The 23,325-nt window shown below is 44.4% G+C and overlaps 1 protein-coding gene across 1 annotated transcript in view; it reads right to left on the bottom strand.

The window, feature by feature from the left end:
• Positions 1–5,837, bottom strand: part of mtnr1aa (melatonin receptor 1A a) — a 46,978-nt gene extending 41,141 nt beyond the window's left edge. The window contains exon 1 of the mRNA XM_086157465.1: positions 5,440–5,837. Coding sequence (XP_086013591.1) covers positions 5,440–5,608 — 169 coding nt within the window. The 5' untranslated portion in view covers positions 5,609–5,837. The remainder of the gene's footprint in view (positions 1–5,439) is intronic.
• Positions 5,838–23,325: the final 17,488 nt, after the last annotated feature.

The following is a 23,325-nucleotide window of genomic DNA, read 5'->3' as shown; positions in this document are numbered from 1 at the left end:
AAATAATAAACAGAGCTGAGTCTGCGCTATAATCAGTGTCACGCCCCTGATTTCCTGCAATTGTTTTTAAAAAAGTACAAGCCATCCAGAGGGTGGTTTCACACTGCAATTGAACCGTGCCGATTATCAGTTTCAGCTAACGGAGCAGCGTAACCATGCAGCCAAACCTCATTTCGACTAAAATGCCTACTGTTCGATCCGGGGAAACTTCTGGATTGCAATTCTAAGCTAAAGTCCCGAAATAAAGGCGCTGGAAAAGGCTTCACGCAGGAGATGAAAATGAAAATATGTCCCTGGTTCACCCTGGAGACATAATCATTCATACGTCACATACTTTTTTTTTGCGGACCATAAGGCGCGCCACATTATAAGGCGCAATATCAAAGAACGGGTCTATTTTCGTGCATAAGGCGCGCCGCATGAAAAACCATACGGTATATAAAGAAAAACAAAACAGCCAGTTTAGTCAAACTATTCATCTCGCTTTGTTTCCTGGGAAACTCGGTTTCGAAAGTTGCAACCCTTTACTCAACCAAGGAGCAACTTGAATACAACGTCCCCGTGTCAGATGGGAAGCGTCCGACAACCGATGGAGCGGAGCGGCTCGGTCGCTTACCGAAGTCGCACTAAAACATTTCAACAGATGTTTGAGCGGAGTGTGCCACGGAAGATCGGTTGGAGGTCAGGAAAGCACAACAAGAATTCATATATAAGGCGCGCTGGATTATAAGGCGCAGGGATGGAAAATTTAAGGATATTATGAAATTTAGGGTCTGCGATGAACCTCCAGGATGTTTCTGGACTTTAGGAGGACTCTGGAGGAAACCCACTTAGCACGGCAAGGAATCCAACCACGGACCGTCTCCTTGCGTTTGTGTTAAAGATAAAGATAAATGTCGGGCGGCCCTTTTAGAAACTGTGAAACTTTAGAAGTGTGAGCCGAGGGCGACGGGGGGGGACGAAGGGGGCGGCTCTTGACAAAGAGGCGGCCTTGTTATCGGAGGTGGCAAAACATGATACGACCGGTTGAAACCGACCCGGCCGGCGGAGGATCCATTATGCATCGCCGTTCGTCGTCGGCTGCCTCCTCCCGAAAGGAGCGCCGTCTTCGGTCACTAAACTCCACGTGTGAGCGTCGCATTTACGCTCTCCTTTTTACTGCTTTCTGGTCAAGTGGGAGTGAACGCGGGCCGGCGAGCAGCTTTCGGTGCAGATGGTGCCGAAGACGGGATGAATTTGGTTCTGAAGGCTCTTTTGAAGACGGATTAATCTTGGAAGTAGCCAGGTGTGCAGCTGCAGCACCAAATGATGACAGCTTGCCACCCGGCTCACAAAGGTGCGCCGCTACCTTTAAAAGAATTTGTCCAGAGTGTGTCAATCCCTCCGGTCGCAAAATACTGTAATTTCCAGACTATTAGCGCTACTTTTTTCACACGCTTTGAAAATTGCGGCTTAAACAATGACGGAATCAATTTTTTTTTTTTTTTTTAGCGCCAACGGGCTTCATGTTGCCAAAATATTTAGCCTGATCACATCAGACCAATGTCATCACACATACACACCGCAGAACACACACGTGTGGTTTACAAAAGGGAGACCGAGGCTGTTTAATGCCAACACTTTAGCAGTTTTAGAGTGCAGGATAAAGATGAAGATAATCATCTTATTTTATTTTTTTCTTTCCCCAGACGTGCATTAACACTACATATTTAATTTAGTTAAAAGTTTAAAAAAATCTGTCTGTGTAACATCTTTCTAAGTTAATATCTCACGTTACTAAATGGACACCGATATATATATGTACCATTTTTTATTGCTTTTCAAATTTAGCAGGTGCTGCTTATATTCAGTTGCGCTCAGTCGTCCGAAAATTAAGGTAAGCGATTCCTATTCCTCTTCCCCGCGATGAAAATGGAAGTGGCATCCCAGAAATTCCGGTTTATTTCACCTCCGGAGTCAGGATTTGCATTCTTTTCACCGTCTCCATTAGACGCTGCGACGCTGATCCGATTCCCATTACGACAAAATCTCCCCAACAAAGCCGGCGGATATTTAGGAAACCTAAAACATTCATTTTAATCAAAAACACGCCCAAATGCCACTTAATTCTTCATTAATGTTATGACATATTCACGGCGCCGGGTGCAATTAATACTGTCTGGAGGAGTGAAATGAACACGAACGGTGGGGAAATAACATATTGGCGGCGCGCAGCCAAGTCACGTGACGGTTTAAAAACCCCAAACGCGCCAGAAAAGAGAGAAATAAATAGATATTCTGCCCTGTCGTGGAGCTCCTTCGTTCACGTTGCTGCTGCAGAGCGATGTGCACGCAGCCTTCGCGTGTCACATGCGCTGTTATCTGTCAGTAGCGATCAGCAGATCCAAGGTTTTCACTTGGACCCGGGCTGGGACGGATTTTTTTGTGAAAACGTGATGAGAAAACAGCCCAGAACGCGAAAACCGTCCGGACATTTGGATTAGTCGTCATATTGGATCCACTGGAGAGTCGAACTTTATTTATCCCGAAGATTAACAAGAAAAAATCAAAATAATAAATAATAGTAGAAAATTGAATAAACAGTAAAAAAAAAAAAAAAAATTAAAAAAATAAAAAGGGAGACTAAGAAATACAAATAAACTATAAGGTGTCTTAAGTAACAAACAAAAAAAAAAAAAAAAAGAAAAAATATTGTGCATGTAGCTATCTGTAGCTGTTATGAAATGAATGATAAACAAATCCCACCTCTCGTCCAATGAAAGCAGGGATTGGCTACGGACTAAATGAGCCGCTTACGACTACTTACGGGCCATTGCTTCAAAATGAAATGTGCCTTTTGCTTTTATTCGATAGATGTGAGCTGTCACAGCATTCGATCAGGCGTCCCCCCACCGACCCTTCGGTCCCCGGATCATTTGGTACCGGAAATGATAATTTCTTCATTCCGGATCTTATTGTGAAAAACGACCGTTTCTGTCTTGCCATTTCACACATCGAAAAGACGAACGAAAAGCTTTTCCGGGAGGAAACTAGCAAACGACGGGACGGCAGGAGCGTCGCAGACTGACAGCGAAAATAAAGCTGCATTTGGAATGAATAGAGAGTCCCACCTAAGTTGACGGTTCATCGCAACAGGTGATACACAAGCTCCACACCTGATATTAAAAAAAAGTTTTTATTATTTGAACCTTCGTGGCGCTAAAAGTTTATGCATAAAACAGCAAAAAAAGGTTTGGGACGGCTGCATTAGATGGTGAAATGTAATCACCCGTATGGAACCAAACCCCATTTCAATCCGATATTGGTTAAAACGCGAAGGAGATGCTTGGAGGATCAGAAATGAAACCAAAACCTATGGGAATGCAAAGTGCAAGCGCACTGTCAGTGCAGCTGTCACACACACACACACACACACACACACACACACACACACACACACACACACACACACACACACACACACACACACACACACACCTCGCAGGCTTCTCTCACTTACCCATCAGTTAATGTCACACGTTCTCGGCGAGGAAAACACAGAAATCGACAGGTGCGACATTTTCCCGTACGGATCGGAAATGATTTCTCTTTATCTGCCGAAGAGCACGTGCACGTGCGCCGCTTCCGTCCACGCAGCTCAAACCGCTCACCGCCGGATTCGCCCTCCCTCACTAGCCATTTCGTGCGCGGAGACGGCGTGCAATATGTGCCCGTGATGCCTGCCGGGGTCTCCGCTGAGAATAATTCTTCACTCATAATTTAATTTATCCGCTTGCCGTCGGACCGCTGTGCAATCTCGAGCGACTCGGGAGATCATGCCAAGAAAAGGCTGTTTTTTCGTTTCCTCCCGCGGAGGCCATTTTTGACGACTCAGCGAAAAAAGATTTGCAAGACAGAATCGGAATCGGGAGAAAAAACAAAAAATAAAAAGTTTGGAAAGAAATTTTCCGCGTCGATCGGCCGCGTCTGCAGATTAGCATTTCAGTTCGCCCCCCGCGACGGTTTTGAGCGGGAAATTGTCCGAGCAGCAAGTTAGACATGCGCGTCGGCGGAGGGGACGCAAAGTAGGAAGTGGTCATCCGAGGCATGCTTTCCGGGAGACGGTATGGATCTCATCGGCGCGGACGGGCGTCCACGATACGACCGAACCGGCTGGATAAATAAATCCGGAAAAGACAAAACAAATGAACCACACGCCTGATTGGATCCCCTTAGCGCCGCAAGACGACCCCCCCGCTTATATAATTCACAATAAGGAACGTTTATCTCCCTTTTAGCACCTCCAGGTTTCACCTGCAAGGCCGGGACGGTGCGAAGGGACGGGGGCTATTTTAAGTTTGACTGGCGAATTCTATTTCCGGCTTTACTCGGATACTCGGGGCGACCGTGCAGAAAGGGGGGGGCGGGGGGGGGTTGCGTCTCTCAGCGAATGCTGAACATCATGAGGCAACGTGAGGGCGCAGAAAGCTCGGGGAGAAACAATCGCATCCTTCAAACGTCCAAGATGACGCTCTGCGTTCCACGCTGGGGGACGGGGAGGGTCTTCCCTCTAGACTCCGACCCGAAAACACCTCGGCTGCGAGTGAAACGGTACCGCCAGGGGTGTGTTTGCAAATCGCAGACGCTCCGGCCTCCAAATGATGACAGCCATGATGTGTTCGGCTGTCAGTTACAGTTTTCAGACCTGAGCACAACAAAAAGGGGGTTTCTTTTTCTTTTTTTTTTTTTTTTTTTTATTTCATCCCCCCCTTCTCTCTCTTTTTCCATCCTACGCCACTCCAAAACATATCATGATGGGATTCAGATTCAGGGCGTGCATGCATGCACGAATGGTGATAACTATTATACATTTTGTACAAAAAAAAAAAAAAGCAAAATTAAAAAAAAAAAAAAAAAAGGAGGGGGGTTCTGTTATCACCGGATTAAATCTCCAAGCAGGGGCAACATCTGCAGCTGGAGGCGGGTGGAGGAAGGGGGAGCGGAGGGGGGAGCAGGGCTTCCCCCTTCGGCTTCGCACCGTGTCAGTGATTGCGATCGCGGTTTCCAGCCGGGGTCCCGGATGACTCCGGCGGGGGGTCAGAGGAAAGATACCCGGGGAAGAGGTGGCGATCCCGGGGGGGAGGAGGAGGAGGAGGAGGGGGGGGGTGGATGGATGGATGGATGGATGGATGGAAACATATTCTTCTAAAGTCACGTATAGGGACGTGAGAGCGACGATAACATCCCATAATACTCGGGATTGTGCTCGGGAACGTCGGGATTGGGATTGAAAATAATCTGCGCACGGTGAAAAGTTGATTGAAATCCAGAGTTTTTAAACAAATCAGGTTCAATGGTATTTTTTGTTTGTTTGTTTTTTTCTCTTTGGTGGGGAAAAAAAAAAATGTTTATTTCTCTCCAAAGTTTTTTTTTTTCTCGCGCTCTTCGCCTGGAACTCACCTGCGTTCCGGAGCTTTTTGTTGCGGTACACGGAGAAGATGACGAGAAGGTTCCCCAGGATGTCCACGACGATGGTGAAGATGAGGAAGCAGCCCAGGGTGGTGGTGACCCACGGCGGGCGGCTCAGGTCGGACGCGGTGCTGTTCAGGTGAGACCCATTTATAACCATTGTCCAAGGCTGCTGTCGCGGAACTTTTGTCGGCTGCGGCGGATCTTCTCGGCGCGTCCTCAACGCCTGGCTGGCGGGGCCGCCGCTGCTGGGACGCTGCAGCCGTCCGCGGCTCTCATCCTCTCCCGGCGCGGTGGACTTTCCCCCCCCCCCGGCTCACGGTGCGGTTGTGCGCCGTCCCCCCTCCGTGGCCGCCGCGGTGTCGCTCCCGCGTCCGTGTGCCATTCACTTTGTCGATTACGCGTGTGTGTGTGTGTGTGAGAGAGAGAGAGAGAGAGAGAATGTGTGTGTGTGTGTGTGAGAGAGAAAGAGAGAGAGGGACGAAACAGCAACTTCAAGCCTCCCCAGCATGTGATCAAACATGAGCGCTTTTTTTTCCCCTCTCCTCCTTTTCTATTATTATTATTATTATTATTGTTATTCTTAGAAGCAGCGTTGAGGTTACTTAGAGGGATAAACAGCGCCCCCGTGTGGTCGGGATGCGTAACTGCACCCCGTTCATTCATTTCAGCAGCCCATTCAATAGATTCCTCCACAAATCATTCATGTTTCATCTCTTTCAGGAAAAAGGAAAAGAAAGGCGCGCAGGGAAGGAGGTTATGAGGAACTGGTTCTCCGCGGTCGGACGGAGGGTGAAAAAACGTTGACGCCTCACGGAGGTTTAAGTTAACATTTCTTTGCATTTTCTGACTCTTTTCTTCCACGGCTCTGGTTTCCGGGGCCGATCCGAGACGCGGCGGCGACCGGATTCAATCCGACCACGAGTTGTTTTGTTTTTCTTCTGCGTTTCCGCGACGAGGGTGAAGGTTGTGCGAGCGGCAGTGGGCTTTAGATGCAAAGAATGGGCGACGGGGCGGATAATGTTCACGGTAAGTGGGTCACGTCACACTGAGACATGCAGCCGTTCACACGTCAGACAGGAAGATACAACTATTCACTCGCTGTAACTGCAACTTTGTTCTCACCTTTTTCCCCCCGTTTATCTTTTTATCCATTATTGTCCGTGTCCCTTTCATTCCCATTTATTGTTTCTGTCCTTTTAATGTGTTTTTGATATCCCTCCTCTAAAATCGCAATAAAGTGGAATTTCCGGACTTTAAGCAGTGACCTTTTTTCGCACGCCTTGAACGTTTTTTTTTTTTTTTTTTTGTGGATTTTTGCAGATTTTTTGTGGGGCTAACAAGTTTCACAGCACCAAAATATTTTGCCTCGTCGTTATCGGACCAATAAGACCCATTTTGGGAGGCGTCGCCATCGGTCACGACGAGCCTTTGGGTCGGTTTTCCTGCCGGGAACGCCCGACAGCCGTGTTTCATATTTGCATCTCGGCTGAGATGTCGACAAGACGACTACAAAGGTTTTGGCGCGAGTTGAGGCGCGCTTTGCTGATGTCAGGGGGGGAAACGTTGCTTGCAGATGTCAAACATGAATTGAAGCGTTGTGGAAAAATAACATTACTAGAAGCCGTGACTTTTTTCACATGTTTTGAACCCCTGCGGCTTAACCCTCGTGCGATCTTAACATTATGGCCTACGGGGTCAAAAATGACCCATAAGACAATCTTTGTACCCTAGTGGTGAACAGCCCACATGGAAACATAAACAAAAAAGAAGTATCACTTTTTCTAATCATGGGGTCTCTTTTGGAAAAGTCCTAAAATTTCAAGTTGGAAAAAAAAAAAGGTCAAGGTGTTTTTTCTACAGCTAAACATGGTAGTGGGTCACTTTTGACCCGCAAGACAACACAAGGGTCAAACAATGACGCGGCTGATTTTTGTTGATTTTTCTATTTTTTGGGCCGACGAGCTTCACGCCACCAAAATATTTAGCCTCGTCACACCGATGAAACAACCGTGAAATTTAGAGGCCGTTCAGATCCCAACACCGAAGAAGACGACTTTAACGGGAAGAAGACCGAGTTAGCGGGGATAGAAAATGAATGGATGGACTTTTGCTCGTGTTATTTATTATTCATCTTTTTCATCGGCCGTGTTACTGGCACTGTTTGGAAAAATTTCCGGTACGTATTTGAGGACGCTCCCGGTATGGGTTTGATTAAAGTTTAATCAACGTGGACGTGTTACAACGTGGACGCCTGCTTATAGACAAGTGCGGCGAAAATATGTACAAATATACTTACCGTAATTTTCGGACTATAAGTCGCAGTTTTTTGTGTGAAATTATTGAGCTCTCTTGCTCTGATGTGTGTGTGTCTTTAATATAACAACGATTGTCACCCACGCACGCCAACCAATCAAAATTCAGCGGGGGCGGGTCATGGCAGAAGTGCGTTGTGAAAAAAGAAGCTACCAGCGACTTCTGCACCTATGAAAATTGATCATTTCAATATTTGCGCTAACTTAAAAAAACAACTGAGAAGGGCTGAACAAAAATGGCACTGAAGAGAAAAATCACATTCTGCAGGTTACAAGCCGGAAGTAGCGAAACATGCAGCCGAAAACGGCGACCGAGCAGCAGAAATAAAGTTTGAAGTTAGTGAGAAACTTATAAGGGACTGGCGAAAAGCGGAGGTTACTCTTACTGGAATGAAGAAAACTAAAAAAAGCTAATCGGGGGCTAAAAGCTAGCTGGTCACGGTCCATTTTTCTTTTTAACGTCATGCCAGTATCACCTTTGCCATCGACTGATAGATCGCGATGACGTATTGAGCGCCCCTGGTTTACGCCTGTTCAAGGAACAGGCGGACTGAATGGGTGAACTCTGTGCGGGCTTTAAATACGCATGAAATCTTTGGTCCGGCGTGAATGACGGGGCTTCTGCTCACGTAGGAATTTCATTCTCCACTATTCATCGGCACAAAGAAGAGAAGAAGACGACGTGGCCCTTCTCACGGCACCGCCATTAATACGTCAATCCATTAGCGGGGGCTCTTCCTACACGCAACGCTGACAGGGACTCTCCATCGATCGTACATCAAGCCGCACTAACAAGTCTAATGTGTGGCAAACTGCATCCTGACGGCAGACTTTTTTCCATTTATGGTATAAAATACGTGACCGCATCGGTGTAAAATCACGCAGTCGGCGTGAAATGAGATATATTACAGTGATACGAGCGTCGCATTCATTGGGTATTTCCGTGTTGTTTTCAGGCTGAAACCCCGCGCTCTGCTGAAACGTGCGCTCGCGGGTGTTTTTGCGCTCTCCGCGATAATTTCCCGGGCCTTCGCTTTTCGTAAAACCCGGGTGCCTGATTTCACCTGAAAGCCACTTTGTCCGTGGAAATCCCGCACTCGGACGTCGCCCGTTCCTAATCCTTTAAGCCAATTTGCAATAATCAATACATTTCACCCGCACAAAGACACATATGATCGGCAGCATGTTTGTTTCGGGAGGCGACCGATTGATCTCATCCATTTAAGCCTCAGAAGTAGCCCCCCCCCCCCCCCGACTCGACCTCTATTTCTCAAGTAGACAACGCTATGGAGACGGAGGCTTTGCCACTTCAAGCACCTTTTAAATGATCCATTATTTCATATTTTTGGCATCCCTGTCCACCATCGCAACAGATGTATGAGCAAAAAGTCTCCCTGCTGTCTATTTATTCGTGGATGTCTTGCTATCTTCTGTCTTCTAACTGTCTCTGTATTTATATTCATATCTATTTCATTATCTTATATAAATATGTTTTTTTTTTTATTTCTGACATAACTGTTACACTGCTTTGACAAAGGTATTTCCCTTATGAGGATCAATAAAGATAAAGTGTAACTTATTTCAAACACGACTCTTCATCCTCCTCCCTTCCAACCCCGTTGAAAAGCACCAACCACTCATCACTGAACGATTCTTGGGAATTCTAAGATAATCTTTATTGATCCCCATTGGGAAAATTGTTTTGTCACAGTAGTGTAACAGATATGTCAAAACTGAAAAAAAAAGAAAAAAAGAATACCACTATTAATAATGATGACAATAAATATTGTCATTACGTAAAATTATATTTCAATGGACAATAAATAAATGTGAATATACAGTCACATTTATTTTATTATTATAATAATCAAAAAAAAATAATCTGTTACTATATTTACCTATATTTGAAGGTAAATATAACAATTTATTTATATTTATTTAATAGTATTTAATATTATATTTAATTTTATATTATATGTATTTACAATCTATTCATATTTACCTTCACATTTATTTTTTGTATTATTATAATAATCATAAAAAAATTTGTCTTTATTTATATTTACCGTCACATTTATTCTATTATAATAATAATGATAATAAAATAAATGTGAAGGTAAATGTAACAGTTAGAAAATAGCACAAGACATCCACAAATAAATAGACAGCAGAGAGAACAGCAACATCGAAAAAAAAAAAAGACAGTAAGGGTGAAAATAGACAACCACAACTAAACGTCAACATGAACAGAGTGACAATAGCGATGAACTTCAATAAAATAAACAAATGCGAATGGGCAAAGACCAACGAGGATAAAATAGACAAGAGAGTCAGAGCGTGACACGTGTGAGGCGGTGAACTGCGTTTGCGCGAAACACGACCGTCATCTCTGCTGTTTGTCTCGCGGCCGTGATCAGCAGACATCCTTCCGGAGCGAGAGAAAAGAAGAAATAGATAAAAGGAAACCAACAGGGGGAGGAGATAGGAGGAGAGGGACGAGGGGGAATCTTTATGTGTCATTTGCTGATGTTCTATCATTTCCATTTTTAGAGAAGATAAAGAGACTTCGGCGGCATCAGCAGAACAACTGGAACATTCTGAGCGATTTGGCTCCGGTTAATTCGCCTGTTCTTAAAAGTCCACAGTTCATGAGGAAATCACTTCTCTTGACTGAAGGGAAGCGTTTCATGACTCGAAGTAAGAAGTGATATCAACCGCCGATTTATATGGCCGCGCATTGTTCAGCGACCTTGAATTGTCCAGATGCGTGAATGGGAGAGTGAAGGGTTGTATGTCTCTTATGTGAGGCTCTGTGATTGGCTGGCCAGCGGCCGCTTCACCCAATGGGATTGGCGCCGTCCCGGCAATACAGTGGACCCTCACTTTTGGCGAGAGTTACGTTCCAAGACCCCCTCGCCAAAAGTGAATTTCCGCAGTCCATTTTAATGGTACCGTATTTTCACGACCATAAGGCGCGCCGCACTAAAAGGCGCAGTCTCAGTTATGTGTGCCATTACTGTATTTAACTCACATATAAGGCGCGCCTGATTATAAGGCGCGGGTTTTATATACAATCCACGCCCACACTTCCCCCTTTAACGTTCTCATGGTGTCCTCTACTACGTCTGCCTTACAACAACAACAACACACACACACACAAGCATACAAGTTTGCGTATTCAAAAACAGGGCGGGAGCAAAATTGAGTCTGGTATTCACATTTTTTTTACCGGTAATCATCATCATCAATCGAACCCATGGAAGTCCTCATCCTCTGTTTCTGATTTGAACAGCTGCGCTAAATCTCCATCAAAAATGCCAGGTTCACTTTAACGTTCTCATGGTGTTCTCTACTACGTCCGCCTTACAACAACAACACACACAGGGCGCACTGCACTGTAGGGTGCGCCGCACATTTTGAAGAAAATCTAAGTCGTTTATGTGCGCCTTATAGTCGTGAAAATACGGTATTCACAGATATAATAACCCTCAACAAACTCCACTCAGCCCTTTACGAACCTCCCGCAAACTGTTACCAACTCACTGCGACCGCGTTACGCTTATACAGAACACACAACACTTTTGGATAGCTGTAACGTACAATAAACATTGAAACACTCCCCATTGAAAAATACTTTGCTGCGCCGAAACTTGAACGTTAAGGGATTTGCTGTTCAGTAGTTCTGGCAATTTAACATCTCGAGAAGTTTCTGGGCCTTTAGGAAGCATCGTAGAGCGTGTTGTTATTCCGTGTGAGATCTCGCGTGGTTACAACGGTTGGAGCGAGAGTTCGAAATGCTGTTTGGCAAAGGAGGTCCTGCATTTTAGTTGGTAAGAGGAATTTTAGTTTAATTTTACAATATTTGTTAACCGTTTCTTGCTTCTTAGGCTAGAATGTGGCTATTTCTTCATGAAAAAAAAAAAAAAAAGTGAAATACTGCAAAAAAAAACAAAAACAAAAAAAAAAAACGCTTAATAATAAATCACAAGAATCGGATTACAAAAATAAATCCAAACCGCGAAGTCGTGAGGGTCCACCGTATAGCTAATGATTGAATGAATAAGCCGCAAAATGAAACCTTTTTCCGGTTTGAGGGTTCCCTAACTTGCCTAGAAGTCTATTAATAATTGAACGCGAACCCTTTTTTGCCTGAAGAAACTCCGGCCGAGAAGATTTCTGCAGTGATCACTTCAGTAGTATTTCAGTCCATGAGTCAAAATTTAGGGGTATTTGCTGGATGAGTCAGACTCCAGCGTTGGAGACTTTGTTTTGAGTCGCAGCGCCGATCCGCATTCTACTCCTACTTTTTCATTCCACTTTTTTTTCAAGTTACTATTATCTGGGCATAGCCCATAAATTATACAGCAGTCATCACCTCCTATTGGAGAAGCGAAATCGGAGTAAAACGGTCAAATTTTGCAAATCTATGAACGCTTTCCTTTAAAGCATTAAAAACATCAGATCCTTACTTCACACCGACGTCTCGCTTTCAGCCGACATCTCCAAACCCCGGGATATCCGTGTCGGTGTCAGGTTTGTCCGCCCCGCCTGTTTCCGTGTCATTCCCGCTGACAGCCTCGCCGGCGAGATTCCATTTGGTCCGGCGTTCTCGTGTTAACGCCGAGTCCCGCCGGACGCTGCGTTCCATTCATTTCATTTCAACACCTCCCGAGTTGTTGTCAGGCCCCTGCACACTCTGCGTGCTGTTTGTGCTGCATAATTGAAAGCCGGGGATTCCCAGCGTGGTGAGGTAAACGTGGAAATATCAGTTCAAAACCGTGCTGAAAAGGACTTCTTGTCATTGGAGGATAAACATGCAGAGAAGCGGAGATAAAAGTATTTATCCATGAAAAGACAAATCCACAAGTTTGTTTGTATCTTAGTTCCAACACTGGTGAAACTGTGCTTCCTGAAACCTTTGCAAGGTTGGTCTGCTGGTGTTGTGTGGTTCTGCTCTGCTGAGGTGAAGGTGCAAAAACACCCGGTTAGTTCCAGGGTTGGTTATTAAGACGTCGGCGGAGGTTCTCAGTCATCCGGGTGATGGTTAACCGTTGTCGAAATCTTCTTGTCTCGGCAGCTGGGCTTGAATTTCTTCACGTTGAAGACGTTTCGACCCGTCATCGGAGAGGCTTCTTCACTTTTGAACTCCTTCAAGTGAAGAAAGTTGCCGAGACATAGTTGGTTTTTTAACTTTTTTCACCTGTATCAGCATCTTCTGGCCCGGTTACCTCAGTAATCCCTGCATGTACTTACCAAAGAGCCAAAGTGAAATGAAACTGTCAAGACCAGGAAACTGCTGATTTTCCTCACCTGCTTCCCTCCCAGTCTGAGTCGTCTTGATTGGCTCCATCTGTTCCCAATTTCAGTGTGTGTGTGTGTGTGTGTGTGTGTGTGTGTCGCTTTGTCTGGTCCTGGTCCATCTTTTCTCCACGTGTCAGCAAACCAGTGTCCGTTCCATTTCGAATTCAGGTCGGTTGATTTTTGCTGACGGCTCTCCTATAAGAGGGACTTTTCTTTGCATCTTTGTCATTAAAGATCATCTGTTCGTATCTCCGAGCGAGTCGTGCTTTTGGATTCTCATCTTGCCGTTCCATCACTTTACAAAACCACTCCATTCAGACCTTTTTATTCACTGTCTTTACCTGCGTGCAGGGTCTGGGGAGTGCCGGAGCCAGTCCTAACTGGTTTTGGGCCAAAGGCAAAGCCCAACCTGAGCCGGCCATCCATCGATCCACGGAGACGTACGCCGATGCCCTCGGTTATCTTAGTTTGACTCAAGTGGAGTTTAGCACTTTTGTCAAGGTTGGGTGTATTTCCTAAGGGTCGGGTAACCTTTATCACAAATGCTCGTCTTGCATTCAGGGTCTCATACAGAGACGTGCAGCCATTCAGCCTCTCTTTCACATCGTCCCGTTTGCACATCTGCTCTCAAATGAATCTCCCGCTTGCTTTTGGACTGTGGGAGGAGACCGGAGAACCTGGAGGAACCCCCACGCAGACCCGGAACTCAACCGGACACCTTCTCGCTGTGAGGTGGAAGCGCTAACCGCTGCGCCGCGGTGGAAAATTGTTTTGTTTATTTACTTGCAGTTACGAATGTGAGAGCGTTTACAAGCAGAGATCATTCGATGCTATCGTCTCCACCGTGACCTTCTCGTTTCGTTGCCAAGCGTGGCCGGTTGTCCGGGAAAACTGTTCCTGGTGCAGTCGGGGCTGAAAGTAATGCCTTGACAGACAATTTTTTTCAAACCCCGTACTAAAGACGCTTGTATCTTAACAAAAATAAAACACAATGACGTAACCGATGCATTCCCGCGGTCCACTCGGCGAAGAAGTCTCCACTTCTGCGCCGCCGGCAATGAATCACCGTTGTCCCACTGCGCCTCTATAACCATCAAGACCAATGAGATTTCTGTCTAATGGATAATTGAAGTGGTTTATAAATCAGTAATTTCAGCGGTAGGAAGGCATGAAAATAAAATGTAACCCCAACCCAGGACAAGTAATGAACAGGCATCCGAGAGTGAAAGACCAAGAGAGAGAAAGATATCTTTAGGGGATTGTGTGTTTTGTTTTGACTCCCATGCTTTTAGAATAGCACGCTCCTGCTATGAGGCTTTACTTTTGTTTAAATGTCTTATAAAGTAAATGGGGCAATGTTATTGTGTGTCTCGGCCTCGCGCACTTGACCGGGGCAATCCGTCCTAAGAAAAAAAAAAAAAAAACACAGTTTGCGACCGGATAGACGCACTTGATGTATTTTATGCCAATGAAGCAGCTTTGGAAACGTCGGCGAATTGACCTGACAGAGCGTGGAGGGAGACGCTGCCGATCAAAGTGGCCCCTTTTTTTTTTTTCTATTTTCGAATAAAAGGGAAGATGAAACGGCTAAAGAGAGAGAGAGAGAGAGAGAGAGAGAGAGAGGGGAGATGTAGTTACACGAGATGCTTGGAGACAAACATAGAAATAGGTTCAGGAGAGTTTCTTGGGGGAAAAAGGGGGGGATATAAAAGGGTAGAGCCGAGCCGGAGAGTGGGAGAAAAGTGGTGTACATGGGGGAGGGAAAGGGCAGATTCACCCGCGACGAGGACATGAGGGTACCCGAAACCCCCTTCGCTACACGCCACAGTCAACACACACACACACACACACACAACACACACATTCAGTCCTGCATCTCTAATTGTAGAAAGCTGTCAGCAAAATGAAGGAGAGGAGATAGAAGTAATGTAATGAGTGTGGTCTTGACACAACCCGGCGTGTCTCTGCCGCTTCACTGGTCATCACTACATCCCACAGAGAAGCGAGTGTTTGCTTTTATCCGCTGTTGGTCCCTCCTCCTCCGCTCGGCCGGTTGCCTTGACAACACCGGAGCTCCACCCAGGAAAGAGATGTGTATGCTGGGAGAAAGAGGATTATTGGGGTCAGTGGTCCCTGTGTGTGTGTGTGTGTGTGTGTGTGTGTGTGTCTCTGTCACGCACATGCACGCATCTTCTCACAATGTATGATGACGTGCAAAACAACACATGAACAGATTTACTACAATGAGAATGAGGTCAGATGATTATATTTGTTGTTTATACGTTTACAGCCTCGCTGCCCCCTGGAGAGCTTAATGTTAGGGATATAATATTTATGGGCTTGTATTTAGGGCAATGGATTTTCAATTCGTGAATTTAAAACTAGGGTTTTGGGAAATTTGCTACTTTGGTGATTTTGCTTATTCAGAAATGTTTGAGGCGACGTGAAATTGAGTGAAGCGGCGAAATGTCAATATCCTGATTTTGAGAATTTTGGAGCGGCGCGTCTGAGCTTTTTGCAATCACGGCGGTGCGAGATGCCCATCGAGCCTCGACGCCGTGCAAATGAACCAAAGCGAACCCTAATCAGAACTGGTGCGTGACAGCACCAGCCCAAGTCCCCATTTACACTCTTCGCTCGCTGTTAAAAGATTAATATATGAGGTCGGAAGCGGGAACTGAACAGTAGCTTCCTTTGGCGAAGCTCCGACTGTGTATTTGTTGACCCCGCCGCGGTCCCTCCCGCACCCCTGTACACCTCCTGCAGACAGCTTAAGTGCCTTGCGTGTCTGTCTGGGTCACTGTGGGGAAACGAGAAAGCATCGGCGTACGATGACCCGGGGTAGGAACAAGATGTGATGCCGGGAACGGACGGCGCAACGTCTCAGACAAGACAAGGAGATCATTTCGTTATTAGTTTTCAAATTTAGGACTGCACTCAGCCTGAGATGCAGGCAAGGTTCATTGAATAATTCAATATAAACACACGGATGACATTAGGTAAACTGTCGAAGTAATATCAGTGAAAGGATATTTACATGTCCAGGCTGCACCTTTTCATTCTGTGTCGCTACACGGTATGTCGTTTGCAGGCGAGGCTCTGCAGGCGTTTGGATCTGCTCTTCCTCGCACTCTCCACGCACTCTTTCAACATGTGGGACCCGGTGGTTCATTTTCTGTTTCCTCCCCCTCCCCTTGCGACCCGCTGAGGAACAAATAAGCCATTTCTTCTCTATTGCCGCCATTTCCCGCATTCGTCTCTCAGGTTGAACAATGTCGGGCGTTCGGGGCGCATTATGTTGCTCTGGCTGTCCGGATTTCAGGTATTGTAACTTTAAACTGGTCTTTCCCTGCAGCTTAAGATACTTTTAGCTATGAATATGTTTTTTTTTTTCTTATCGCGCTGATGTGTCTCTTTAACTTACTCAGAATTATATCAATGCAAACAAGTTACTGAGTGGAGAAACAAGAAGCAACAAGTGCTACTTTGAAAACTTCTCTGTTGAATCCGATGCTTCCTTCACTCACTCACATCTTCAGGCATTAAAAACTTTAAGCCTTAATTCTTCATGCTAAGAATGCATACACACACACACACATATATATAAAAAACACACATATACACAGATATATATATATTGAAAAAAAAATATATATATAAATATATAATGTATATTTGCACACACACATATCCACAAACATGTATACTGTTTATTTAGACATACATATATACACTTATAGACACTTATAGAAAAACATACATACAGACACATTCATACACACACACACACATATATATATATATATAGTATATATACACGCATATACTCTATATTTGCTCACACACACACATATGTATATATATATATACTGTACACACAAACATGTATACTGTATATTTAGAAATATATACTTGTAGACACATATAGAAGCACATACAGATAGACACATTCATACACACACACACACACATATTTATTTATATAAAATATATATAGACTGTATATTTACACACATATGTACATATATATACACACACATATATAATATCTGCTTTAGCAATGCTCACTGAGTTCAGTCACTGAATTTTTAAATCTTAGTAAATGATAAGACTACTTTACTTCCTAACAGACCGTCTATTCATTATTTATCAATAGATTTGCCTTCGCCAGGCTTTTAGTTTTCAGCGGCCGGGCTGTCCATCCACCCCATAACATCCGGTACACTAGAAGGCCCCGCTTAATGTGTCACTCAAGCGTTACTTGGAGTCGGGAATAAACTGATTTAAGCTCGGCGTTAAAAAGGTCAAGGTTATTCTGACCTTACTTTGTGACGCGATGAGTAAGAGAAGCCTGGAGGGAATACTGTGACTGATTGAATGAAGGCCCTTTTCAAATCCAGCGTAAACAGAAGAGAATGCAGCGGTCAAAAGTCAAGGTCTCGGTGACCCTATAAGTCAAGTTCCTGCCATTTTTTCAAAACCTTTACTGGGAACCATGACGAAAGCTCACGTTAATAGAGAACAGAATAAAACTGACAAATGAATAACCGAAAGGTCAGAGATCGGCTTCACGACAGAATCTGCTCTGGTCGTCATTTGGTTTCTTCGTGATGTGTCACACATTCACACGTCACACGGAAAAACAAACATTGACATTTACAAATCTGTGCAATGTCGGGTTTTTAATTACTCTGAAGCGTGTCTTGATGTTAAATCAAGACAGTAAACATACAGTAAATGTCATTGACCAGTTCATTTTAGTAACTCCCCAGAAGGACAGTGATTTTTAATACTAGATTGTTCTCAGGTTACCTTTCTTTAGACCCAAATAAAAACAGAAATGGCCAAACTCCTACTGAAATTGACGGGTTTTCAAATCACAGAGCCTCAGGTGAATTCTCGCGGCGCCACTGTGACAGACATGATGCAAATGTGTTCACAGGATTGAGCATTATCACCCTGCGACAAGCAAACTTATAAATGGACTGCATTTATATCGCACTTTTCTTGTCTACTAACCACTCAAAGCACTTAACGATGCATTCAACCTGACCCACGGTCACACACACACACACACACACACACACACACACACACATGCTCCGCCAGAGAAAGCCGCTAGACAAGGTGTCAACTTTCAAACAAACAACGCGGACGTTCGCTGATGGCGAACACATCAAGAGCAATTACGGCTCTCGGATAGTTGACACGGTCGCTAGACGGGCTGGTCTCCGACCAGTAACCCAGTTTTGAAGATAAAATGGACCGTCCCACTATTAAATCCAATTCCTGTTACCTGCTGCCTGTACTGACATGTTGCTATTTAGCTGAGAATTCAAATTCATGGCTCGCATGAACATAATAATCCGGGTTCGTGGGGCCAAGGGGAGAGCGTATTACACATGGTAGAAAGGAGCAGTAAAGGGTAAATCATGCAGAGATTTACTTTCCATCCTATATTTACTGAGCAATTTTTCATACTAACTGATCCGTGCATCGGCCGCTGATTTGTGTCTTCCACCGAAGCAGAAGGAACTATAGAGTGAAATAATTTGATGAGACTCCACATGACTCTCGCTGAGTCGATCTGTTCTTTCGGGGACTCGCGGACGACCGAGTCCAAGTTTGGGCCGTTTTATGAGTTGTGAGGCGCCGCCACCTTGTGGCTGACATGCTTTAGTGCACCTCCACCGCCTCCCCGAGTTTAGGCTGATAAACAAAATTCCTGAAGCAGATCAACTTTGTTCCCACACAACTGCACGCTTAATTTCGGCAAATGAATAATTCATCGGTGGGTTCGGAAATCTTAATTTATTCAATGGAAACACACCTGATGCCGTTCGCAGAGTTAATTGGATTCACCAAGCATGAGATTAGTGAGCACATGAGTGGTTTGGTTACAAGCTGTTGCTCGAGTCGGGGAGATGTTTGGGGCTGCATATTCAACACATGAAGAGTGATTCAGACACTATGCAATCTTTTCAATCTGCAGTCAATAAGCTATTCAAAGTCTGAAGTAACGGCTCTTGGCAACACATTTCCTTCCTGTGTTGAAAGTTTTGCAGCCAGAGGGGCTTCGGGTGCAGTTACATCAAAAACATAATCACTTGGATACATGATGATGAAGGATGTTTGGTTAAATCAAGGAGACGCGTCACAAAATAGAGATATCCGTTGCAAAGCCTGCTGGGTAGCGGGTGACGAATGACACTGACCTTTCAAAGTTTTCCACCACAGACTATTGTACGGTGTGTTAAAGTTTTACGAGCAGGAATGCAATGGATTTTTTTTTTTTTTTTTTGCTATTAAAAATCTTTTTACCAGCCAAGTCAAGTCAGATTTTATTTATATGGCGTCAGTGGCAGACCATTGTATTTTTACAATCTGGCCTTCAGTGGTGTCCTCCTTGTATCAAAGCACCTCCTAATACCAAAATAATGATGCTCCATTTATAGAAACCATCAATATTATACAGAAACCTAATAAAACAATGCGTTGCATCACAAGTGGCTACCTCATGTAGCAGCAATGAATGCAATAGCTTTGGCAAGAAACCCCGATACACAAAGTCCATCACATCTCCTCTCACTGCAGCCAAGGCTTAACTGCAGAACCATCAGTTTTCACACAATAAGATGCCAAATAAATCACGAAAGATAATTAAAATTCATTTTACTCACCAAAACAACGGGCATTCCCAGTAGTGTCATGGGCAATGCTCGGCCAAGGATACCGCTTTAGCATCAACGCCACGCGGACTTTCCTACAAAATCCCAGCTTTTCGTGGCAGATCCATTTTGAAAATGTCTTTGTTCGTGTATCCGCGATATACATGTCAAGTTTCTTCACGTCCTTCCGGCGTTGTGGGTTAAGAAACGCAACTAATTCAAAACAAAAACATTTAAGCTAGCATAGCGTCGATTCAGGTGCACTTCACTGTGGCTGGGTCGCTCTTTGGCCAGCCAATCAAAAGACGCGAATTCGATGACGTAGCCGTGAACCTGCTCGATGGACGCAGTGTCGCCAACTCGGAATCTGATTGGTTAAAATTGCGATTATTTTACACCGAAGGCATCCGTACTGTTGATTCAAAAGGCAGATGTTTTTCCCTAGTAACACATGATGACTGAGATGTGATTGGATAAAAGCTCTAAGAGCGACATGCACAGCCGGAAGTAATGCAGCCAAAGAGAAGCCATGAAATAAATAGACTGTTGGGAATAATTTAGGAGATATTTATGGAAAAATCAGTTTAAATATAGCTCAGTGACTGTTCACGTTAGGCCAGCTGAGATGGACGTTCAGGGCCTCACGATCCACCAGTGTTTGGCGCCAAGTCACAACATGGCTTTCTGTTGGCACTTTCCATGCAGAGCAGGTTTGGACCATGCTTAAAAATCATCTACACAAAAACCCAACATTCCCCCAGGAGCAAGCCGTTGGCGACAGCGGCGAGGAAACACTGCATTTACATAAACCTTGGACAGATCCTGGCTCAGTGTGGGCGGCCTTCTGCCTCGACAGAAAGAGAGAAAACGAGAGAGGACAAAGAGATGGAAAGCAAGAAAGTGATGGAGGCTTGCATGGCAAGAGCTGAAATAATATGACAACAGCTTTGGTATTCATACAAGACATAACGATGGCGGTTGCCCGGTGAGATGCTGCAGCAGATCAAGTCTTCGGGAGACGATATGAGCTCGCTATCATGCATTGATGAAGGGACGTGAGCGGAAGCGTGGAAGGAATATCGCGAGCAGAGTAAAACGACGGCGGCGCAAAACTGGGAGGTAGCGGAGCTAGCATCCCCAACCCTCTCCCACCGTCTCTCACACACACACACAAAATGAACACCTGCCAGCGGTCACCTCGCGTAACCTCTGCCTGCTGCAGCTTTTATGGTTACGGCTGCTTCGACAGCTTTGCAGGCTCAGAAAATTCAGATTAAAGATCCGGCCATAAACAGAATTGCGGGAGGACTACTCCACGGTTTATGCTCTCTGGGTGAGTCCACTCGGTCCGGGGTTGCCGTACTTGAGTGTCACTTTATGTGCGAGGGTTTAATTACCGATTCCTAAAAGCCTTATAAAAATAAGCTATGCCTCAACGGCAATGACACGTATATCGGTCTGTCTTCCTTTTATCCACCACAATTTAATATTTCAAAAATGTTGTTTAGGTCCTCTGGTCACGGTCACGCTTTAAATTAACTAGATAAATAAAACTCGAGGTCAGGGGGCGACGCGTTCGGAAATCCCGGGCGACGAGGCGACCGCCAGTAAAACAGTTTGAGGACGACTTTGCTGTCACGGGGCACAGGGGTCAAAAGGTCAGCCCTGCTCTGCGGAGAACAATCAATCCTTGTGTCGGTGACCACGTCAGGAGACGAGCACAGACGAGCTACAGTGGAAGACCAGCCCCGGAGCTATCGGGGTAATGTTAGTTCATCAGTGTCCTGTGAGAAAAACAGCACTTATTGATTCAAGCGGCCGCGGGGAGTCGGCGGAGGGAGCCGCCGTAAAGCTGTCAGACTTAAAGGAGACTGGAAATCGCGAGTCTCCGGATCGGTTCAGAAGTTCACGTCTTTCACCTCGTCAGATCTCCGGGTTTTTGTCGAACGCCGAGATGAAGGCCGGTGGCGACGTGCCGAAACCGCCGGCCCTTCATGTCCCGTTTCAATCTCGAAACCTGAGGAGAATCTACGCCATCCCATCACCGCTGGTGTCCCGAATGTAATCTACGCGCTCATTAAAAGTCAAGCCTTGGATATATACGGTTTCTTTCAGTAATGAATCTTCAAAAGATAAAACTCAGAGGAAATTAAAATGAAAAATATTATATATTTGACAGTATAAAAAGGATTTGTAAAGCACGGGGCACCTGAGGCTGCCGCACAATCGTGTTTGCTTTCTGTGACCGGTTTGGCTTCCATCCATCCTGTGATACATCGGTGGGACTGAAGCTAAAAAAAAAAAAAAAAAACTCTTTTCATCATTCATTCGTTCTGTCTGGTAAAAAGATATACTTTCAACACTTCTTACTTTCAATAAATTTCTATTTCTTTCAAGTGAATTTGTATTATGTTTCCTGCTTTATCTTTAAACATGGAATGCCATTTATACTTGGTATTATCATTCAACACTCCACTATTTCTGTTCATTATCTGTGCAACTACGCAAGTATTCGATTTAATTCAGACATGAAACAATTTTTAACATTTTTTTTGACCACTTTTATTGTTTTTTTTGTTCACTTTCTTTCTAAACATAGCACCATTCACACCACATCTAGAGACATTCAACTATTCAATCTCATTCATAGAGACATGCAACCATTTTGGACCATTTTTAAAAATTTTTTTTACCACTTTTTTTGTTCCTCCGTCTTCCAAATAGGTTTGTTTTTTTTTTGAATAATAATAATACAATATATGGTAGATGATTGTGTTCAAAATAAAAACAGTGTTGTTAAAAATGTGGGTAAAGCTCAAAATCCTTCTTCTATTTTTATATCCATTCACTGGGATCACTGCACATTATATTTTACATAAAGCATCAGGAAAAAAGTAGCAATTGTTGAATTAATTTAAAGAAAATGAAGAAAAAGTGGTTGTGGGCTGTTCAAAAAAATAGCAGGGTCTGAATTTTTCATAGCAAACTCAAATGTTTACTCAATGAACTGTTCTCAAAAATAGTGGTTATGAAACTAAATATTAGTTTTGTGAATCACAGGAATGCTAAATCTTAATGTTTCAGTTCATTGAGTAAACATTTGAGTTTATGAAAAATTCAGACACTGCTACTTTTTTGAACACAACTGTATATAACAATTATAATTTATAATAATTTCGGAATGTTCATGTCTGTACAGTGTCTCTGAATGCAGGGCAAGGCGCTTTAAATAAAATGTATTATTTTTATGATTAACTCACTAATGCACACGTCATATTGACAAACAATCACCCCCTTTTTCATTCACGCGTCGGAGCAACGTAGGGTCTCCTGTGAACTTCCAGCATGTTTTTATCCTGTGGGAGGAAGCCGGAGGAGATCCGTGGAAACACAAGAACATGCACTATTTTTATATCCTATATAATGTTGCTCTTGTGGGATTTATCTAGCTTTTAAGTCCAAAAGACAACATGGATTTAAAATATCGCAGCACCTTCGACAGGTATTTCTGAAGAATCCGTCATCGTGAAATAACAGCGACCCTTTTACGCGTCCTGTGAGTACAGCTTAGAACAAAAGAACGCACACTGATG

The sequence above is a fragment of the Fistularia commersonii genome, chromosome 12, assembly GCF_037954325.1.
Source record: "Fistularia commersonii isolate RoL2024-O1a breed Wild chromosome 12, RoL_Fcom_v1.0, whole genome shotgun sequence".
Lineage (NCBI taxonomy): Eukaryota > Metazoa > Chordata > Actinopteri > Syngnathiformes > Fistulariidae > Fistularia > Fistularia commersonii.
The sequence above is the reverse complement of the archived record's forward strand: the minus strand, read 5'-3'. Positions and strand labels throughout refer to the sequence as shown.